Source organism: Electrona antarctica (assembly GCF_951216825.1).
Source record: "Electrona antarctica genome assembly, contig: scaffold_25, whole genome shotgun sequence".
In the NCBI taxonomy this organism is placed as follows: domain Eukaryota; kingdom Metazoa; phylum Chordata; class Actinopteri; order Myctophiformes; family Myctophidae; genus Electrona; species Electrona antarctica.
The window spans coordinates 10,734,176-10,757,686 of record NW_027637034.1 but is presented as its reverse complement, the minus strand read 5'-3'; the positions used below and the strand labels follow the sequence as shown (position 1 = coordinate 10,757,686).

The 23,511-nt window shown below is 45.1% G+C and overlaps 2 protein-coding genes across 2 annotated transcripts in view; both read right to left on the bottom strand.

Moving 5' to 3' along the window:
• Positions 1-13,589, bottom strand: part of LOC306919277 (uncharacterized protein) — a gene marked incomplete at its 3' end in the record, with an annotated part of 62,628 nt that extends 49,039 nt beyond the window's left edge. The window contains exons 1-3 of the mRNA XM_079532090.1: positions 11,339-13,589; positions 6,854-11,307; positions 4,560-4,642 (exon numbers count right to left, since the gene is read on the bottom strand). Coding sequence (XP_079388216.1) covers positions 4,560-4,642; positions 6,854-11,274 — 4,504 coding nt within the window. The 5' untranslated portion in view covers positions 11,275-11,307; positions 11,339-13,589. The remainder of the gene's footprint in view (positions 1-4,559; positions 4,643-6,853; positions 11,308-11,338) is intronic.
• On the bottom strand, positions 11,289-22,299 carry LOC306919276 (uncharacterized protein; the record flags this gene model as incomplete). Its single annotated transcript, XM_079532089.1, has 18 exons — positions 22,098-22,299; positions 21,861-21,941; positions 21,725-21,778; positions 21,323-21,442; positions 21,103-21,231; positions 20,763-20,903; positions 20,559-20,652; positions 20,391-20,458; positions 20,185-20,274; positions 19,960-20,091; positions 19,207-19,260; positions 18,156-18,251; positions 17,933-17,989; positions 17,470-17,589; positions 16,903-16,956; positions 14,622-14,756; positions 13,211-14,460; positions 11,289-11,427 (listed from the first exon to the last, which is right to left on the bottom strand). Exons 1-18 carry the CDS (start codon positions 22,188-22,190, stop codon positions 11,289-11,291), a joined length of 2,907 nt encoding a protein of 968 aa, XP_079388215.1. The 5' UTR covers positions 22,191-22,299.
• Between the last annotated feature and the right edge of the window lie 1,212 nt (positions 22,300-23,511).

The window sequence follows — 23,511 nt, the reverse complement described above, 5'->3', positions numbered from 1 at the left end:
TAGCATGTTAGCATTAGCATGTTAGCATTAGCATGTTAGCATGTTAGCATTAGCATGTTAGCATGTTAGCATTAGCATGTTAGCATTAGCATGTTAGCATGTTAGCATGTTAGCATTAGCATGTTAGCATTAGCATGTTAGCATATTAGCATTAGCATGTTAGCATTAGCATGTTAGCATTAGCATGTTAGCATATTAGCATTAGCATGTTAGCATTAGCATGTTAGCATATTAGCATTAGCATGTTAGCATTAGCATGTTAGCATTAGCATGTTAACATTAGCATGTTAGCATTAGCATGTTAGCATTAGCATGTTAGCATTTTAGCATGTTAGCATTAGCATGTTAGCATTAGCATGTTAGCATGCTAACATTAGCATATTAGCATTAGCATGTTAGCATTAGCATGTTAGCATTAGCATGTTAGCATATTAGCATTAGCATGTTAGCATTAGCATGTTAGCATTAGCATGTTAGCATGTTAGCATTAGCATGTTAGCATTAGCATGTTAGCATTAGCATGTTAGCATATTAGCATTAGCATGTTAGCATTAGCATTTTAGCATGTTAGCATTAGCATATTAGCATTAGCATGTTAGCATTAGCATGTTAGCATGTTAGCATTAGCATGTTAGCATTAGCATGTTAGCATGTTAGCATTAGCATGTTAGCATTAGCATGTTAGCATTAGCATATTAGCATTAGCATGTTAGCATTAGCATGTTAGCATTAGCATGTTAGCATGTTAGCATTAGCATGTTAGCATGTTAGCATGTTAGCATTAGCATGTTAGCATTAGCATGTTAGCATGTTAGCATTAGCATGTTAGCATTAGCATGTTAGCATATTAGCATGTTAGCATTAGCATGTTAGCATTAGCATGTTAGCATATTAGCATTAGCATGTTAGCATTAGCATGTTAGCATATTAGCATTAGCATGTTAGCATTAGCATGTTAGCATTAGCATGTTAACATTAGCATGTTAGCATTAGCATGTTAGCATTAGCATGTTAGCATTTTAGCATGTTAGCATTAGCATGTTAGCATTAGCATGTTAGCATGCTAGCATTAGCATATTAGCATTAGCATGTTAGCATTAGCATGTTAGCATTAGCATGTTAGCATATTAGCATTAGCATGTTAGCATTAGCATGTTAGCATTAGCATGTTAGCATGTTAGCATTAGCATGTTAGCATTAGCATGTTAACATTAGCATATTAGCATTAGCATGTTAGCATTAGCATGTTAGCATTAGCATGTTAGCATTTTAGCATGTTAGCATTAGCATGTTAGCATTAGCATGTTAGCATGCTAGCATTAGCATATTAGCATTAGCATGTTAGCATTAGCATGTTAGCATTAGCATGTTAGCATATTAGCATTAGCATGTTAGCATTAGCATGTTAGCATTAGCATGTTAGCATGTTAGCATTAGCATGTTAGCATTAGCATGTTAGCATTAGCATGTTAGCATGTTAGCATTAGCATGTTAGCATTAGCATGTTAGCATGTTAGCATTAGCATGTTAGCATTAGCATGTTAGCATATTAGCATTAGCATGTTAGCATTAGCATGTTAGCATTAGCATGTTAGCATATTAGCATTAGCATGTTAGCATTAGCATGTTAGCATATTAGCATTAGCATGTTAGCATTAGCATGTTAGCATTAGCATGTTAACATTAGCATGTTAGCATTAGCATGTTAGCATTAGCATGTTAGCATTTTAGCATGTTAGCATTAGCATGTTAGCATTAGCATGTTAGCATGCTAGCATTAGCATATTAGCATTAGCATGTTAGCATTAGCATGTTAGCATTAGCATGTTAGCATATTAGCATTAGCATGTTAGCATTAGCATGTTAGCATTAGCATGTTAGCATGTTAGCATTAGCATGTTAGCATTAGCATGTTAACATTAGCATATTAGCATTAGCATGTTAGCATTAGCATGTTAGCATTAGCATGTTAGCATTTTAGCATGTTAGCATTAGCATGTTAGCATTAGCATGTTAGCATGCTAGCATTAGCATATTAGCATTAGCATGTTAGCATTAGCATGTTAGCATTAGCATGTTAGCATATTAGCATTAGCATGTTAGCATTAGCATGTTAGCATTAGCATGTTAGCATGTTAGCATTAGCATGTTAGCATTAGCATGTTAGCATTAGCATGTTAGCATGTTAGCATTAGCATGTTAGCATTAGCATGTTAGCATGTTAGCATTAGCATGTTAGCATTAGCATGTTAGCATATTAGCATTAGCATGTTAGCATTAGCATGTTAGCATTAGCATGTTAGCATATTAGCATTAGCATGTTAGCATTAGCATGTTAGCATATTAGCATTAGCATGTTAGCATTAGCATGTTAGCATTAGCATGTTAACATTAGCATGTTAGCATTAGCATGTTAGCATTAGCATGTTAGCATTTTAGCATGTTAGCATTAGCATGTTAGCATTAGCATGTTAGCATGCTAGCATTAGCATATTAGCATTAGCATGTTAGCATTAGCATGTTAGCATTAGCATGTTAGCATATTAGCATTAGCATGTTAGCATTAGCATGTTAGCATTAGCATGTTAGCATGTTAGCATTAGCATGTTAGCATTAGCATGTTAACATTAGCATATTAGCATTAGCATGTTAGCATTAGCATGTTAGCATTAGCATGTTAGCATTTTAGCATGTTAGCATTAGCATGTTAGCATTAGCATGTTAGCATGCTAGCATTAGCATATTAGCATTAGCATGTTAGCATTAGCATGTTAGCATTAGCATGTTAGCATATTAGCATTAGCATGTTAGCATTAGCATGTTAGCATTAGCATGTTAGCATGTTAGCATTAGCATGTTAGCATTAGCATGTTAGCATTAGCATGTTAGCATGTTAGCATTAGCATGTTAGCATTAGCATGTTAGCATGTTAGCATTAGCATGTTAGCATTAGCATGTTAGCATATTAGCATTAGCATGTTAGCATTAGCATGTTAGCATTAGCATGTTAGCATATTAGCATTAGCATGTTAGCATTAGCATGTTAGCATATTAGCATTAGCATGTTAGCATTAGCATGTTAGCATTAGCATGTTAACATTAGCATGTTAGCATTAGCATGTTAGCATTAGCATGTTAGCATTTTAGCATGTTAGCATTAGCATGTTAGCATTAGCATGTTAGCATGCTAGCATTAGCATATTAGCATTAGCATGTTAGCATTAGCATGTTAGCATTAGCATGTTAGCATATTAGCATTAGCATGTTAGCATTAGCATGTTAGCATTAGCATGTTAGCATGTTAGCATTAGCATGTTAGCATTAGCATGTTAACATTAGCATATTAGCATTAGCATGTTAGCATTAGCATGTTAGCATTAGCATGTTAGCATTTTAGCATGTTAGCATTAGCATGTTAGCATTAGCATGTTAGCATGCTAGCATTAGCATATTAGCATTAGCATGTTAGCATTAGCATGTTAGCATTAGCATGTTAGCATATTAGCATTAGCATGTTAGCATTAGCATGTTAGCATTAGCATGTTAGCATGTTAGCATTAGCATGTTAGCATTAGCATGTTAGCATTAGCATGTTAGCATGTTAGCATTAGCATGTTAGCATTAGCATGTTGGCATTAGCATTAGCATGTTGGCATTAGCATTTTAGCATGTTAGCATTAGCATATTAGCATTAGCATGTTAGCATTAGCATGTTAGCATTAGCATGTTAGCATGTTAGCATTAGCATGTTAGCATTAGCATGTTAGCATGTTAGCATGTTAGCATTAGCATGTTAGCATTAGCATGTTAGCATGTTAGCATTAGCATGTTAGCATGCTAGCATTAGCATGCTAGCATTAGCATTAGCATGCTAGCATTAGCATTAGCATGCTAGCATGTTAGCATGTTAGCATGTTAGCATGAGCATGTTAGCATGTTAGCATTAGCATGTTGGCATGACAAGTGTTTGGTTGGTTGGTTGGTTGGTTGGTTGCATTTGGAGTTTGTTGTTGCATGTGGGGGTCCCCGGAACATCTAGGCACACAGGAACACCCCCAGCCTGGTTCCTGTCACAACGAGAAGATGAAGTTAACATCATAATACAGCAGCAACACCAAACCTTGGGCTATCCACATAGCGTGCTGACTGGGTAAAAAAACAAATGTCAGCTAAATGTAGACCGTAATTAGCCTTAGAACCTTTAAGTGAGCTGGAAATTGAACCATCTTGTATTTCTGCTTAAAGGCCTGTCTTGGTTTAAAGCCCACTCACCACGACAAGGTGCAGGCCGAGAGTGGGGGACACATGAGGGTGGGGGAGACAGGGGACAAACATGACAGGGGGGGTTCACGGGACAAACACAGCGACAAACACAAGACAAACACAGGTGGGAGAAACACGGTGAGGACACGGAACAAACACAAAAAACAGAGGTATGGGACAAACACACAGGGTTAAACATTAAAAACATGGAACAAACAGAGGGGAGACACAGATATGGGTCAAACACAGGGGAAACAGGAAAACACACGGAACAAACACAGAGGTGAGACAGAGACACAAGACAAACAGAACAAACAGGGAGGGGGGACCAACAAACGGAACATAGACGGAGGGAAGACACAGAGACACGGGACAAATACTGAGGGAAGACAGATACACAAGACAAAGACGGTACACAAGCAGGGGGACACAAGAGACAAACAGGGGGAGTAACAGGACAAGCATGGGGGGACATTGGTGGGAGACACAAGACAAACCGGGGGAGAGGGGGCATGGGACGAACACAGAACAAACACAGGGAAGTGGGAATGGTGCAAACATGGAGGTGGAAATGGTCACAGGACAAACATGGCGGGAGACACAGGACAGATCCAAGGGGGGGGGGGGGGGGGGGAGGGGGACACCATCCAAGGCGAGGAACTGATGGAGTGTGCGGAGAGTGCAGCCAGCGCATGGTGAAAGGCAATATGGGGAACGAACTGGCCAGATGTATGGAGAACCCGGATGACTGGGAGTGACGATGGAGGGCTCATCTGAGGACGGCCTAGGGATCCCTTGGGTCTTCCCATTTGTTCCTCAGTTGTCGTTGAGCTTTACGGTGGCAGGCTGATGGCTGGCTGTCATGTGAGCGACAGGCTGTCGGAAGGGCTTGCTGGCATGTGAATGACAGGCGGATGGGTCGTTTGGCATGCTAGGCTGATGGCTGGCCGGCATGTGACTGACAGGTGGATGGGTCGTTTGGGATGCTGATGGCTGGCTTGAAGTCAACACGCAGTAGACGGCATCGTGATAACTGTAGTATGAGCCAGCGCATGGTGACAGGCAATATGGGGAACAAACTGGCCAGATGTATGGAGAACCCGGATGACTGGGAGTGACGATGGAGACCTAGAGATCCCTTGGGTCTTCCGATTTGTTCCTCAGCTGTCGTTGAGCTTTACGGTGGCAGGCTGATGGACGGTTAATGGCTGGCTGTGATGTGATGTGACTGACAGGCTGTCGGGTGGGCTTGCTGGCATGTGACTGACTGGCGGATGGGTCGTTTGGGATGCTGATGGCTGGCTTGAAGTCAACACGCAGTAGACGGCATCGTGATAACTGTAGTATGAGCCAGCGCATGGTGACAGGCAATATGGGGAACAAACTGGCCAGATGTATGGAGAACCCGGATGACTGGGAGTGACGATGGAGACCTAGAGATCCCTTGGGTCTTCCGATTTGTTCCTCAGCTGTCGTTGAGCTTTACGGTGGCAGGCTGATGGACGGTTAATGGCTGGCTGTGATGTGATGTGACTGACAGGCTGTCGGGTGGGCTTGCTGGCATGTGACTGACTGGCGGATGGGTCGTTTGGGATGCTGATGGCTGGCTTGAAGTCAACACGCAGTAGACGGCATCGTGATAACTGTAGTATGAGCCAGCGCATGGTGACAGGCAATATGGGGAACAAACTGGCCAGATGTATGGAGAACCCGGATGACTGGGAGTGACGATGGAGACCTAGAGATCCCTTGGGTCTTCCGATTTGTTCCTCAGCTGTCGTTGAGCTTTACGGTGGCAGGCTGATGGACGGTTAATGGCTGGCTGTGATGTGATGTGACTGACAGGCTGTCGGGTGGGCTTGCTGGCATGTGACTGACTGGCGGATGGGTCGTTTGGGATGCTGATGGCTGGCTTGAAGTCAACACGCAGTAGACGGCATCGTGATAACTGTAGTATGAGCCAGCGCATGGTGACAGGCAATATGGGGAACAAACTGGCCAGATGTATGGAGAACCCGGATGACTGGGAGTGACGATGGAGACCTAGAGATCCCTTGGGTCTTCCGATTTGTTCCTCAGCTGTCGTTGAGCTTTACGGTGGCAGGCTGATGGACGGTTAATGGCTGGCTGTGATGTGATGTGACTGACAGGCTGTCGGGTGGGCTTGCTGGCATGTGACTGACTGGCGGATGGGTCGTTTGGGATGCTGATGGCTGGCTTGAAGTCAACACGCAGTAGACGGCATCGTGATAACTGTAGTATGAGCCAGCGCATGGTGACAGGCAATATGGGGAACAAACTGGCCAGATGTATGAGAACCCGGATGACTGGGAGTGACGATGGAGACCTAGAGATCCCTTGGGTCTTCCGATTTGTTCCTCAGCTGTCGTTGAGCTTTACGGTGGCAGGCTGATGGACGGCTGATGGCTGGCTTTCATGTGACGGCTGTCGGTGGGCTTGCTGGCATGTGACTGACAGGCGAGGCGGATGGGTCATTTAGCATGCTGATGGCCGGCTTGAAGTCAACACGCAGTAGACGGCATCGTGATAACTGTAGTATGTGTGCAGTACACCCGACTGAAGGCAATACCCTGGTTGTGATATGTAGATGTGATCAATCAGGGTATTATTTTCGGTTGTTGCAGTGGAGATCAGCTGGCTGTAGCCTTTGGACTCAAACTCCTCCTTAACTAGTTTCCGGTCCGTCTTGAGCAGGTCCTCATTGAAGTCTCCACAGACAACAACAGGCTGGCAGTCCATCAAGGCCAAGGATTCCAAGAGGCGGCCAAGGTTGAGACAAAAGGCGCTTTTCCTGTATTTGGGGGGTCTGTAGACAGTGGCTATGAGCGCTTTGACTGGGGCCTCAACTCTGACGACTGCAAACTCGAGATCGGTGACATTGTGAACGGCCCTCCGGGCGTCTGCTAGAAGACTACTTCTGTAGTAGACCGCGACTCCACCTCCCCTTTCTGTAGCAATGTCCTTAGTGTTGGTGTACGACACGTGTCTGTTGCGTGCAAACACATGGTATCCCTCCAGCTCGATGCCAGGGGGAACGGAGGATCCAGTCAAATGGGTCTCTGTCATGCACAACACATCGGCGTGTCTGAATTCGTGGTGCGCTTTCACGTCCCCAATGTGCGACATTAGCCCCTGTGCGTTGTGATGCACGATGGTCAACGTCGGGCCGATGTTGTCTGCTGACTTGACAAAGTGCAACAGTGGTCTCGTCATTTGGAACGAAGCACGAGTCATGCTCTCCATTGCCGCCTTTATGTCTGGGTTGGCATAAATCTTCTTCTCGTTGAAGTCTGTGATTTTGAGCCCTTGAAGGGAGGTTGTTCGGCTCAGGGCGACATAGGCCATTCCGGGTTGAAAGATGTGCTTCAGAGACACCACTGCATAATCCATGGTCATGCCTTGCACTTTGTGGGCTGTACACCCAAAGGCAAGTTTGATGGGAAACTGCCGTCGCACCACCGTTGATTTGGTCAGTCTCTCCTCAAACCTTTCGATGTACACCAGGTCATCAGTTGGCCCTTGAATCTTCCTGCGGAACGTCCGACCTGCCGTGGGATTGTCCAGTTGGAGGCCAAGCAAATCCACAACGGTCTGCCCGTTTGCAGTGGTTGTGACAATGTTGGCTATTGTTCCAAAGGTCCCGTTTACCATCCCATCTTCAACGTCTAGATTCCTGATGACCATGACTCGCGCTCCTTCAGCAGCTTGGAAGGTTGACGGCAACTCCCTCGAGTTGCCTCTGAAGGGACAGACCAGCGGCGTCATGTCTTCGGAGTTTCCGTACTTCCGATAATCTTGAGCTTGAATCGTGGAAATCTGGGTGCCGAGCTCGGTGATGACCACATCGTTGTGGGCATCGACCTCCTTGTTTGTCGCAAAGATATGAAGGACATCACGTGGGCAGTCTTTGCTTTCAGCCACAGCCTGTGCGAGCAGACAACTGTCGTGGGCACTCAGAGCGTCCGCCTTCCCCTTTACTCTCAGCCTGTTCAAGAGTTCGGCGAAAATGAGATCATCTTTCTGACGCATGATCTCGGTAAGGTCGACCATCTGAAAATCTGCCCAGACACCTGGCACAGCCTCGTTGACAATGCAGAGCGCTTTGCTATTACCAACGGGTGGCAGCTGGTAGAAGTCTCCAACTGCGAGGACAGACATGCCACCAAAGGGTTTCCTGTTGCCCTTGATCTGCTGCAATCGCAAGTTGACAAAGTTAAAGAGCTCCTGGGAGACCATGGATATCTCATCAATGATCAAGATCTCGGCGTGGGCCAATACCCCTCTCACGTCGTCCAGTGCATTTCCAAGTGAAACATACTGTTCCTTCAAACTTCTCGGCAGCTTCAGCAAGGAGTGCAGGGTTCGTCCATTGATGTTGAAAGCCGCAGTGCCGGTAAACGCTGAGAGCAGCACCAAGGGCTGGGTCATGTCTGCTTCGTTGCGATAACTGGGCAGTTGGCGGAGAATCTTGGTACCCTCCTGATAAATGCACTTGATGACATGGGATTTGCCACAGCCAGCACCCCCAGAGATGAAATAAAGAAAGGGCTCAGGGTCGTCACGCAAGACGCGCTTCAAACACCATTGACGCACGGTGTAGAAGATGGACGCTTGCGTTTCGTTGAGGCTCCGGTACATGCTCCTGACATAGTCCGGGCTCAATTCGGGAGCATCGATCACTGGCATCGCTTTACTGGCGTCGGGATGGACTTGGTATTCGGGAACCTCGTCTCGCTCTTGTCGCTCGTGGGGATCGCTGGGTTTCCGAAGGCTGATGCACTCCAAACGGTCGACCTCGACCTCTGGCGCAAAAGTGTTCCACGCATTGAAAACTGCTCCTTCTTCCGCAAGCGTGTCCAGTACCTGATCCACAATTCTCCCCCGCCCTTCATATAAGTCCTTGTTCTTATCCACAATCTCCTTCACACGGACGCGGAATCCAATCCTTGTCCTGGCAAGATCATGTTCGTAGAACTGCTCATACGTGGCATGGGTCTCGCCTTTCAGTTCCCTGTCTGCTCTGTGTGGAAAGTACAGTTTCAGCATCCCTCTGTAGTACTTCTCCTTGTTTTTCTGCTCGGAGAATCGAGTGAAGCGAATAACGGCGACTCTTTCAAGGTTGGTCCTTTTCTGAACATACCCCATGTCGTTCTGCAGGGGCAGTGCGTTCTGCAATTTGCTTGTGCTGGCCAGAACCCTGTATTCGGACGCAAACTCAGCAAGACACATGTATTCGAACTCCGGCTCGTCTGGTCTGTTCAAGTACTTCTCGGGAATGCCTGACATCCACACATCTTCTGCGTCTGGGTCCATCTCCTTCAGTTTACTCATGGGCTGACTCATTCTCAGGCCATCCTCATCAGTCTGTAGGAAAATGACCTGACGCGTGCACTTTTTAAGCGGGAGACTGCATACACGCGCGACAGACTCCTGAGCGCTGACCTCTCTGTGCTGAACGTATGTGTGCATGATGTGCTTCATTTCATCCATTTCTTTGGCGTCCGGATTAGACTTGCGCGCGTCCGCAACGACTGCGCTGAGGAGCTCGGACATCTCGTGTTCCGGTTTCGCCACGTAAGCCATCATGTACTGGGCACAAGATGCATCATCTAGTATATACTGGATGTCCATGTTGGCGTCCCACACTCGCAGCAGATGGGGATTGTACGCATTTATCCAGCACTCATCAGGATGACGCCTCAGGTGAACTTGCGGTACAGTGCTAAGGTCAAAGACAAATTGCAGATACCGCCCCCGAGTAAGGTTGCATTTCTTGAGCAGTTCTGGCAAATCCCTGAATGAGGCTTCAGGGTCATTGAGCATGTCTCTCAGTGGTGCCAGCTTTTCCTTGGCCTCCTTTTGTTTCAATGTCTCTTTCCGCGAGCCTTTTCGCCTTTTGCCTTTAGCTTTCTGGCCACTGCCGCTGTTGTCTTTCTGACCGTCATCGTCATCATCTGAGGACAGGAGACGAGGAAGTGCGATGATAGTTTCGTCCATGGGTAGTTTGGGGAACCCAAATCGACAAGTCACATTTCCTTTCTTGCATGACCTGGAGTGGTTCCGGCTGTGAACTTGAACTTCAGACACGATTTTGTGGAGCTCGGGGTCTGCATACTGGTCAGGCATCCTGCAACTGACGTACTTGTTTATGAAGTCGTCAACACCAGGATCCTCAGCATCTGGTGCATTCTTGACCCAAACCATCATGTGTATGTGAGGGCTACCACGAGCCTGGAACTCCACGCGATAGAAGTAATCCTCCACTTTACCGACTGGATGTGCAGGCGACAGCAAAAAAGCGACGGCTGCGTCCACTCTCTTTTCAAACAATCGCATGAGAGTGACAGGGTTGCTCCGGAGAATGTCGCATTTTGCAACCCAGTCTAGCTCTGAGAAGTCCCCTTGTTCACCTTGTTGTGCTTTGATGGCCTTAATGACTTCTGGCCACCTCATCTCCGCGGCACTCAATGTGATGAACCAGTTGGGCTTTCCGAGCTGTCTGCACATAGCGTGGAGATCTTTAAGCGCTCTGCTCCAGAACGCCGGAGTGCCTCTGAGGGGCTGCATGAAGCGCGTCGCATCCCTGTTACGGACGAGCTTCACTACCTCGTTTTTGTCCTGAAGCATTTTGTTTGACAGCGTTCTTCCGTCCCTGGTATATCTTTTCCCCTTCCGCGTCTGGATGGACATGCTGTTGGTAGCCTGCTGCGTTTCTGTCACAAACTGTGCAAAGAAGAGGTAGGTTTGGTCGGTGGCAAAGCGGGTATCGACAGAAAGGAGCCTCGCATTGAAGTACCTACTTGGGGACAATTTGATGTCTCTGACCTCATCTAATGTATTCTCTCCGGTTGAGAACTGCACGGGAAAGGCCATGCTTTCAAGCTTGGGGACGGTGAAAATACCCACAGGTCTGTTTCCTTGGGCTGGAGCGATGCTGAATACCCCCTCACCGTACGATAGGATTTCCTGTGCGATGTCAGGAGGCTGCATGCAAGAGTCAAAGATCAGACCGGGTCTAAGTTCCTCCTGTTCGCTAGACTGCTGTTCGCTAGACTGCTGTTCGCTAGACGGCTGTTCACCTGTTGTGTCAGCAACAGGTGACACAGCCTCTTGCGCATCTTCCTCATCGACTGACAGTTCATCCTGGAGGCGGTCAAACGTGGCATTATCATTAATGACTATGTCACGGTATTCCGGATGAGTCACTTTCAGTTTCCTCAGTGCCGCCAGCACATCTGTCATGTTCACCGTGTGGAAGTGCTGATATCCCTTGTACTTGATGTTCCGCTTCAGCTTAACCTGCAACAGCTGGTCTTCATGTCTGGACCTCGGCAGAGCATTAACCGTGGCTTCCACTTCCGACGGTACACACACAACTGGACCATGCACTGCCCTTTGCCGTCCTTTCGGCAACGAAATAATTTTAGCAAAGGGTATGTACTTTGCGATTAGCTGCCTTTCCAGGTAATTCAACAGTTGCAGCTCTAGGGGAATGGGTGCTGGTTCCAGCTTATTAGCAGCTGCTATGCATGGCATCCTCCCTTTTGTTAGGTTGTCGTCACAGCTGTAGCAGATATACTCCTGTTTTCTCTCATTTGCAACGTCACACGGGGCTGAGCATTCACAGTCACATATGTGCACATACTTGGCTGTCAAGCAAGCAGTTACCAGGTGTGGGTTTAATTTGAGGTACTTTGCCCTGTTGCACCATAGGACCTGATTGCCGAACAAAACTCTGTGGCACACCGTACACACAAATGTGGGCCCTAATTTAATCCGTTCTCGGAATTTCGACATGTGAACTTTCATAAGAGCTTCCATTTCACGTAGAGACTGGCGGTTTGCAATATGTATGGATTTCCTCTTTAGTCTCATAGCACACTGCAACTTGTGGTGGATACGGAGTATAGTATCTGCTGCGAGTCTCTCCATCTTGTTCTTGGTGCACAGTTGTATATGGCGCCGCCTGAATTCAGCTTCATTGTGATATCTTTGATGGTGCTTCTGTTTGTGTGATTCACGGAAAACAGCATCGGTGCTCCATCTGTTGTTCTGCTTCTTTTTGCGTGATTCACGGAAAACCGCATCGGTGCTCCATCTGTTGTTATGCTTCTTTTTGCGTGATTCACGGAAAACCGCATCGGTGCTCCATCTGTTGTTCTGCTTCCGTTTGTGTGATTCACGGAAAACAGCATCGGTGCTCCATCTGTTGTTCTGCTTCTTTTTGTGTGATTCACGGAAAACAGCATCGGTGCGCCATCTATTTGTCTGCTTCTGCTGCCGTTTTTCACGAAAATCAGCATCAGTGTTCCATCTCTTTTTCCAATAGTTTTTCATGAAGGCTTTATGTGTTTCACGGAATCCAGCATCAGTGAGCCAGCGTGTGGTCCTGGATTCATTCTTGTACTCATGTTGTTTCTGCACAAGTTTCCGCTGATTCTTTATTCGCCTTTCTTTATTTAGTTTGTAAAGATGATATGCTGGAGTCTCACTGGAGCCGTGGTCAAAGAAGGGCACACTGTGAGGTGGTGCCGCTGGTGCCTCACTGGAGCCGTGGTCAAGGGAGGGCACACTGTGAGGTGGTGCCACTGGTGTCTGGTCAATTTCAAAGACAACAGGCAAGAGCTCATATGACGCATGAGTAGGACGGCCTTTGAGGACCAGGCGCAAGTGGCAGGCCAAGTCAGTCACGTTTTGGAAAGTCAACATAATTGCTTTTCCTCCAGATATTGGCATACCCCAGTCATTTCTTGAGTGTGAATCAAACAATCCGTAGCGTCCTGATCTGTCCCGAAACACTGCAAAGCATTCAGGATGAACCATCAACACTGCATGGGTGAGATCATTTGACAGGCACTGCAGCTGTTTGGCAAGGGAGTAATTCTTTCCTTTTGTTTTGTTCAAGGGACCAACTTTCAGGTCTGACATGTCCATGCGAACGGTGTAAACACTGTTCTCGCCGAAGACCCGATTTGGCAACTGCTCCATGGTCAAGAGATCTGACTGATGCGTATTGTCCAAATGCAGATGCTGTATTGTGTCTTCGTAGAGAACATCTCCCTGGACAAGCACTTTGTCAAGGCAGGCCGTGTCAAAACCAACTCCCTCATTGTGGTAGGCAAGAAAGGTGAGAGCCATGCAGGTGCACTGAGTGTTTGACCTCTCTGACTCAGGATTGGTGCGTATGTCACCTTGACACATAGTGGCACTCACCAATTGTGGTGCTCGCTGCAGACCCTGCTTTGCATGCCACCTGTTGCTCCGCACTGTTGGTACTGCTGCTCTAATTGTCACATGTGTTGACGGTGCAGGAGTCTTGCTGGAGACATGGTCGATTGCTGCAGTAGCTGGTGTGCTTGTCACACTTGTTGACGTTGCAGTAATCTCGCTGGAGCCATGGTCGATTGTTGCAGGAGCGTGCGCACGTGTCACATTTGTTGACGGTCCAGGAGCGTCGCTGGAGTGATGGTCAAATGAAACAGGCACAAACTCATACCGCGCTAAAGGAGAACGCTCTTTGAAAAGCATGTCAAAGTGGCGGACCAAACCACTCAGATCTTGGAACGTCAGTAGAATAGCTTTTCCTTCAGGCATCGGCAAACCTGTCGCAGATCTCGAATGGGAGTCAAAAACGCCATAACGTCCTGATGTGTCACGGAACACTGCAAAGCATTCGGGACTTACAATCAGGAAAGCACGGGTGACCTCTTGCGACAGGCACTTCAGTTCCTGCTCCAGAAACAGCATATCCTTAGGTATGTTAGTGTGGTGTTTGGCTGATGGGTTCACATAACCAACTTTCACATACCACATATTGACACTGTAGAAATTGCTCTCAACGACAACCTGTTTTGGCATCTCCTCTATGGTCAGATTCCTGAACGTAAGCTTTGCTTCATGGTTTTCCACAAAAAGGTGGCGTATATTGTCTTTGTAGAGATCATCTCCCTGATAAAGCACTTTGTCAAGGGAGGATGTGTCGAAACGCACTCCATCAGTGTGGAAAGCCAGAAAGGTGAGCGCCATGCAGGTGCACTGACTGTTCAACTTGCCTAGCCAAGGCTTATAGGGGTTGATGTAGGTTATGTCCGCTTGACAGATGCTTGCCCTCACTGACTGCACAGGCTGCTGACTCTGCCTCACCGCACTCTTCTCCCGACGTTCAACAGGGGACATCTGATGTAAGCAAGAGCACACAAACCGTTTCATCACCATTTGACATAGCGCCTCTTGGACAGTATAAACATTCTTAGATTTTACCAATTTATCTGGGTCAGAAAGGGAGAGAAACTTTTTAAAACGCTTCAATGTCAACATAAACATTGCATCCAAATTACCTCGCTGCCACATGGAATAGCTGGGCGACCCACATAGCTGGAAACATGGGATCGGACGGCAGCATCCATCGCATCTGAGAAGTCACGGGGAAAAGACACAGGATCTGGTCGGATGGAACACTCAGCCAAGTCCACCTGTGGAGCAAAGTACGTCAAATCATACACATCAATGATAATGGTAATATAATATTGGCTGCATGTTAGCATGCATGTTAGCATGTTGACATGCTAATTCTAACATGCTGATGCTAACATGCTAATGCTAACATGCTAAGGCAAAAATTATAATGCTAACATGCTAACATGATAATGCTAACATGTGCTAATGTGCTAACATGCTAATGTTAACATGCTAATGCTAACATGCTAGTGCTAACATGCCAATGCTAACATGCTAACATTACCATGCAAACATGCTAATGCTAACATGCTAACATGCTAGCATGCTAATGCTAACATACTATCTAACATGCTAACATGGTAACATGCTAGTGCTAACATGCTAGTGCTATCATGCTAACATGCTAGTGCTATCATGCTAACATGCTAACATGCTAATGCCAACATGCTAGCATGATAATGCTAACATAATAATGCTAACATGCTAATGCTAGCATGCATGATAACATGCTAGTGCTAACATGCATGCTAACATGCTAATGCTAGCATGCATGATAACATGCTAGTGCTAACATGCTAGTGCTAACATGCTAATGATAACGTGCATGATAACATGCTAGTGCTAACATGCTAATGCTAACATGCTAATGCTAACATGCTAACAAGCTAATGCTAACATGCTAACATGCTAATGCTAACATGTGCTAATGTGCTAACATGCTAATGCCAACATGCTAACATGCTAGCATGATAATGCTAACATAATAATGCTAACATGCTAATGCTAACATGCTAGTGCTAACATGCTAGTGCTAACATGCTAATGATAACGTGCATGATAACATGCTAGTGCTGACATGCTAATGATAACGTGCATGATAACATGCTAGTGCTAACATGCTAGTGCTAACATGCTAATGCTAACATGCTAATGCTAACATGCTAATGCTAACATGCGTTAATGTGCTAACATGCTAATGCTAACATGTGCTAACGTGCTAATGCTAACATGCTAACATGCTAATGCTATCCTGCTAATGCTAACATGCTAGTGCTAGCATGCTAACATGCTAGTGCTATCATGCTAACATGCTAATGCTAACATGCTAATGCCAACATGCTAGCATGATAATGCTAACATAATAATGCCAACATGCTAATGCCAACATGCTAATGCCAACATGCTAATGCCAACATGCTAATGCCAACATGCTAATGCCAACATGCTAGCATGATAATGCTAACATAATAATGCTAACATGCTAATGCTAACATGCTAACATGCTAGCATGATAATGCTAACATAATAATGCTAACATAATAATGCTAACATGCTAGTGCTAACATGCTAACAAGCTAATGCTAACATGCTAGTGCTAACATGCTAACATGCTAACATGCTAACATGTGCTAACATGCTAATGCTAACATGTGCTAACGTGCTAATGTTAACATGCTAACATGCTAATGCTAAATGCTAATGCTAACATGCTAACATGCTAACAAGCTAATGCTAACATGTTAACATGCTAATGCTAACATGTGCTAATGTGCTAACATGCTAATGCTAACATGTGCTAACGTGCTAATGCTAACATGCTAACATGCTAACATGCTAGTGCCAACATGCTAATGCTAACATGCTAACATGCTAACAAGCTAATGTGCCAACATGTGCTAATGTGCCAACATGTTAATGCTAACATGCTAATGCTAACATCCCAACATGCTAGCATGCTAGCATTCTAACATGAAGACAGAGAGGGCAGGGCTTAAGCAAAAAGTACAGCTCATTCCCATTGGTGGTTATAGCTGTGTAAAGGCCAGCCAATAGGAATACAGAGGGGGCGGGGCTTAAGCAAGTACAGCTCCGTTCCTATTGGTGGTCTACATCTATGGACCAAATTGCGAGGCTGTAGCATGTTGCAAACCAAAGTTATGGCTCTGTAAAGGCCGGCCAATAGGAAGACAGAGTGCGTGCATGTGTATGTGTGTGCGTGTGCGCGCGTGTGTGAGAGGTGGTCAACTTGACCTTGAATCATTAACAAAGTATAATTTTCACCTGGGCTACTCTATGCAAACGCAACAACTGATTAGAGTGCCACTCACTTCAGACAAGTGTGATTTTGTTTTTACATAACTATGATAAAACATGACAAACCTGCTGCTCCCGAACGAGCCCCCTTGTAGTAGACTGCACACTAGGCTGGCTCGTCTGTAATGAGAAATAAGACATGCAGTTTGATGTATAAAAGTAAATAACTAAATAAAAATATATGTTGTTCAGACATACTAACAGAACGACAGGCATTAGTCCCACAACATGCGTTGTCGATTGCAACTAACCCGTGGCTACTGACATGCGTGGTAGGTAAAAACTAACATGTATCAGGTTAAAAATGTGTCTGCACCTTTGTTAAATTGACACGCACACACTCCTCTCTCTCTCCCTAATTAATTAGTCTCATGTCCTGCAGCTGCGTCTAGTTTCTCCTGGCGGATCCTGCCGGGAGCTGCCTATGCCATAGAAAGCATAGATGAGTTCCAGTCTAGGTTAAAACTAACCCGTGGCCCCCGACATGCGTGGCAGGTTCAAACTAACCCGTGGCTTCCTGTGAGGTTAGGTTTAGGGGTTGGGGTAGGGTCGTCAGACTTATGCCTGTCGGGCTGTTAGTACGTCGGACCAAACACATGCAACCGTCACAGTTACAGGTTACAAACTCCTTACTGTGGCAACAGGTGAACGAGCTGGTCTGCTGATCTGACGGCTGACAATAACTCTCGGAGACACGCTTCTGACGGGCAGTGGTGTCACTGGAGAGGTGGAGGGCGATGGCCTACGACTGACCTGTAATACAAACGGAGCTAATGATGCAGGTGTAGTTTCAGACTCATTTAGCATTTGCAGATTGTGGAATAGTTGTAATACACATACACATAATACATACACATACACATAATAGTTGTAATACACGACACTAGCTAAAAAGCAACACAACCATTGAAGACAAAAGTGAGGACGCATATTGTGATTGGCCATAATGACATGATGAATGATGATGGATGATTAGAGCGCCCTTCACTTCACAGAAGTGAGATTTTGTGTTTGTTGAACTATGATACAACAATGATAAAACATGACTGTGGCTAAAACTAAACAGTGTCGGAGTTACAGGTTACAAACTCCTTACCGTGGCAACGGGTGAATGAGGCACTCTCACCTCGCGGTGTGATGTCCTAGGACTGACCTGTGTATACAAACAGAGCTAATGATGCATAGTCAAACATTGTCCAATACATTTATAATGTCAAACAGTGGACACTGCAAACCCTGTGTGTACCTTTTACTTATTTAGATGAGTGTACATTAAAACACAAAGACGCAAAACAATGTAAACTTTTCAATGAAATTACCTTTCCACCTGATGGAGCAGCCACATTCATTGCATCCAAGATGCTAGGGCTAAACCAGACAGGGTTGAGTGGGATGGAACTCTCTGGCAAGTCCACCTGTGGATGAAAAGAGAAAGGAAATGTGACCATGCATTAAATCATACACCGCAATAATACTGTTGTCAAATGGAAACCTTCTATGTCAAAGAAAACCTATTTCTGAATACATGGAAATCTGTGTTGCAACAGGTCCAACGTAGTGGTTGTCACAACCTATTTCTAATACACTCCATTGGTTAACCCATTTTGGGGAGGAACCCCTTTTGGTGTTAGCATTATGTTATGCTTTAGCTATTGAAAAATAGCAGCTCTACAAGCTCATAGCGCTATGAGCTTGTAGATCTGCTATTTTTGGAAAATCGAAGAACGACTTTTTCAGAAAACTGTCAGGATGTAGAAGACACTTTTAGAATCTGATCTCAGGTCACAATGGGTTAAACACATGCATACAGGGATTAAAGCAAGGTTGGTGTGATATGGCCTGTTGCACATTGGCACATTGTCAACCCAAGCGTTTCAATTCCATGGTGGCTTGCAACTACATGTGTCTACTTGCAATCATTTGGTTGCAAGGCGTTGCCTGGCGACCCATTGGTGTGGTTTGGAGTTTAGGATTAGATCAACCCTCCAGCCTTTAATTAAACACTAGACTACATCTGTGTAACATTTGTGCTTTGGCTATTCAAAAATAGCAGATCTACAAGCTCATATTGTCTTACATCTGTGACACCGTACGAGCTTGCAGCTCTTTTCCCACTCATCTCAACTGGTTATAGTACCGAGTCGTACATATCAAGGCAGGAATCACACCTGCTTTAATGAGGTACTGTGGTCAGGTATTGTTGATCAATGTTAAGATAAGGAAACCTTTGGAACATTCAGTACGTAAGTAAGTGTGTACTGCCAACACAGGCAGATACAGTATTGTTCATCATGGGGTGTGCCCACTGAACTGGGCAGGTCTTCCCCACCATAAAACAATACAGGGTTTCAGTGGTTAAAGATGACAAACCTGCTGCTGCTGCTGCTGCTGCTGCTGCGACCAAGGAACGGTAGGCTGGTTGGTCTGAAAGGAGAAATGCAGGTTGATGAGCACAAAGTAAACTAGAACTGCACTCTGTCGAGTGCCTACTTGCTTGTTGCACACAAGTAAGTGCGCAAGCAGAGCGCAAGTACTGTCGACCGCTGGTGACTTATATGTCGATCAGTGTCGGGTGGATTAAAGGAAATGCCTCTATGTATATGTAATTTGTAAGTTGATTAGCGTTATACTGTGGTTACTTGCCCCGTTTGATGCGTATGTATCGTAGCAGCATATGACGTCAGGGTATAACTAGCTCTCAATGATGACGTAATAAAGATGTGGATTAAAGGACCCAATGCCAGGGTGTAATTGGTTTTTGATGTTGACGATATGTTTTAGTGTCGGGAGGATTAAAGGTAATGCCCCTATGTATACATGTATGTAATCTGACACCACTGCCATATCAAGCACAAGTAGTCATTACGTCATACGCTGGCACGGCGCATACATATCAAATGGCGACATACGCATCGAAGCACTGGACTAAAACTATTACTTGTGCGCTCTGCTTGTGCAAGTAACTAATATGATAACAGAGTATCCCTTGTCACAAACCAATAAGGGGCAGCAGTGACTCAGGGATACAGTAGCTAGTTAATGTCAAAGTGTCCTTGAGCAAGACTCTGAAATGCTCCATTTACGATATTTACCATGAAGCAGTGACACGATTCGACTACTTACAGCAGCAGCTGAGCGGGGTACGTGCACTTCTTTGCTGACAAGAGACCTGGGATACACGCTTCTGACAGGTGCTGGTGGCAACACAGCTACAGACTTGCGTTGTGGGCAAGGTGATGTCCTCCTAGCACTGGCCTGTGCATAGAAACAGAGGAAAACGTTTACAGGCTGGAAAATAGGAACTCCGCCATCTTAGATTTTACTCATTCAGATTTAAAATGCTCGGACCTGGTCTGCTCTCAGCTGCAGTTGTTCGTGAACAGCAGACGACAGCAGCTGTGCAAGGATTGGCATACCACCGTCATCGCTCAAGTGTACCTGACAGACATAAGACACATTCAGATAAATATTTCAATTACCCTCTATCTGATATGAATTTTTGCATTCATATGATCGGCAAATAATGCAGATTCTCCACATGACATTCCACTTACGTTGTCTCTGCACCACAAGTCCAGTTGTGTGAGCGGGAATGCCTCTACTGCACTGATGTAACGGACACCTTTTAAATAAAATAAACATGATGTAGTAATCATAATACAGTATTGCATGGATCAGCGTAAACAGACATAAGCGGTTGGGTATGCATTCTTATTATTTACCGCAGAAGGCCGCCGTGCGCTGGAATTCCTGACGCAAACACATTTCCTGTTCAACGTCCACATTCAGACGGGGAGGGAAGTCCAGAACACAGACCTGATAAAAAAAAAAAAAGGCTTCTTCCTAAAAAACTACACCTTTGAGGCATTACAGTACATACTGAAACATAAAAAAATAGAAAGAGAAATGACTAAGAATTAACTTACATTGTCCCAGCGAGCAAGTGCGGTGACCAAGAGCTTTCGAAATTCCTCCCCCGCTTGTGAGAACGTTTTACCAGCAATGTCGTTGCTGGTTGCGAGAATGCAAACGACATCCGGAATGTGTGGAATCTTAGCGGATTTCACCTGTGGTGGAAGAAATCATAGAACATTGTGGTATTTATTAATTGAATGTAGCCTACGGAACTTGATTAACCCCTGATTATCACCTGTTCTTCCATGACAAACTCATTACAGACTGCCGACTCATGCAAACCAATTTCAAACATGCCGAATGTGTATCAGTCAACTATAGAATAGAGATATTGAGAATGCTATAACACACCTCAGCCTCCAGGTGCTTTGCCCTCGCACCAGGGAAGGACATGATGCCAAAGCATATGTCACTGTCTGGCATGGTCACGTATCCATCTACGATGGCTCGCAGATGTGAGTCACCAACAAGAAGTGCAAACTTTCAACAAAGGAAAAACAAAATCAATGTTTCATTGTGTCAACATTCACATTTACTCATCAAGACTTAACACATGAGCAAAGAAAGATACCTTCTTCTTTGACAACTCGGCTGGGATACGAGACTTGGCCTGTTTTCCCGCGTGCACGTGGGACTCTGGCCAATGCTGCTTTGCTGTGTTATGCCGCCTGCCTGTACCAGTGACCTGTAGCTAAAAATGTTATGGAAACAACAAAGTATGAAATCAATGCAGCACAATGCATATATTTCAATATCGATACATTCATATCGCATTGTTCTACAGCCAAAACAATAGCCCAACATATTTGATTACCCCAAATCACATTGTTGGTATAGAATTGTGGCTCATTATACACAAAATGTGTGCGTGTGTGTGTGTCTGACACACACACACACACACACACACACACACACACACACACACACACACACACAAAGACAATTGTGGAAAAATATACTATATATTATATACCTGTTCAGCCATGGTATCCTGTCTGGCTAGGGCAGAGAGGTTCAGCTTGGCCATCTGTGTGATTACAGATCAAGTTAGTCAACAGAAGATTTGCATTACAGTACAATCCCCACAGAAGTCAGTGCATTGATTGTACCTTCTGCGCCGGTGACGAACACGGTGAAGTCTTCCCCACATCCCCCCGCAGAACAGCTGGCGCAGGTGGTGACTTAGCCTTCTAAGAAATAAGACCAATAGAACTCAGGCATGAAGTGACAAGACAGAGAAATTAGATCATATAAGACCTTAATTGAACCCACAGGGGAAATTGTAGTTATGCACCCAACGTGGTTAGTGAAAGACTACATCTCACTGAGACGTGCTCAATACATACCTGACCAGGGGATGTGCCGAGCTGTGCTACTCGCTTCTCCTGCTTCTCCACTTCTCGCTGGCGAGCAGCCCTCTGACGCTTGGTAAACGGCATGCCGTCAGATTCTGCTTCCTGTTGGAAAGAGAGAAACAGACAGACAGACAGACAGACAGAGAGACAGGGGGAGAGAGAAAGAGAGAGAGACAGACAGACAGACAGACAGACAGACAGACAGACAGACAGACAGACAGACAGACAGACAGACAGACAGACAGACAGACAGACAGACAGACAGACAGACAGACAGACAGACAGACAGTATGTGTGTGTGTGTGTGTGTGTGTGTGTGTGTGTGTGAGTGAGTGAGTGAGTGAGTGAGTGAGTGAGTGGCCGAGTGAGTGAGAGACTGAGTGAGTGAGTGAGTGAGTGAGTGAGTGAGTGAGTGAGTGAGTGAGTTACCGCACACCACCACAGCAGCTGCAGGAGGAAGGAAACCAAACCAAACATTAAAATATTGCATTAATTAAGCAGTCTGCCACACTGCCAAGTCTCAATAAAGTTATTGTGTTTTCAGAATGTTTTATGTTTTACTACATACTATACAAGAAAGGGGCTTTTCGCCTGTATGAGTCATCATGTGTGATTGTATGACTTGTGCTAACAAAGCCTTTACTACAAACACTACAAGAAAAGGGCTTTTCCCCTGTCTGAGTCACTGTGTGACTCTTCAGCTCTTGCTTTAAATCTAAAATCTTTGCCACACAGTGTACAGCTTAAACTTGTATTTGTTTCTGTGTGACCCCTAATGAAGTGAGTGGAGTGTGTGGTTATACCATTGTACATAGTTATACCATTGCTGAACATAGTTTAAATATGTACCTGAGGGGGTACATAATTTTGTACCTTTAGAATAGTGGTGCTGCAACCGATCCGATATTATATCGCACACGTACAGAGCACAGCACAGTAACTATAACAATACATGTAGCCTATACTTGCACCGCTCATTTCACACAGGTGTGATTTTTCTACTCAGTCAACCTGTCTTGAAACGTAAAAACCACCAAGGGAGGTTTTAAAAGAAGAACAGAAATGTGAAAATAGCAGATAACCCATGTAGAGCTAAGGCCGATTTAAAAGCATATGTCACTGTCTGGCGCCCTACCAGGAGCAAAGATTTAGCCAGATCAGTGTAGTGTCTCAGTAAACTATAGGATCATAGAATGCAGAGAGACAGTAAACTATAGGATCATAGAATGCAGAGAGACAGTAAACTATAGGATCATAGAATGCAGAGAGACAGTTTAGCGTCTCAGTAAACTATAGGATCATAGAATGCAGAGAGACAGTGTAGCGTCTCAGTAAACTATAGGATCATAGAATGCAGAGACAGTGTAGTGTCTCAGTAAACTATTCAGTATTTTAGCTGTGACGT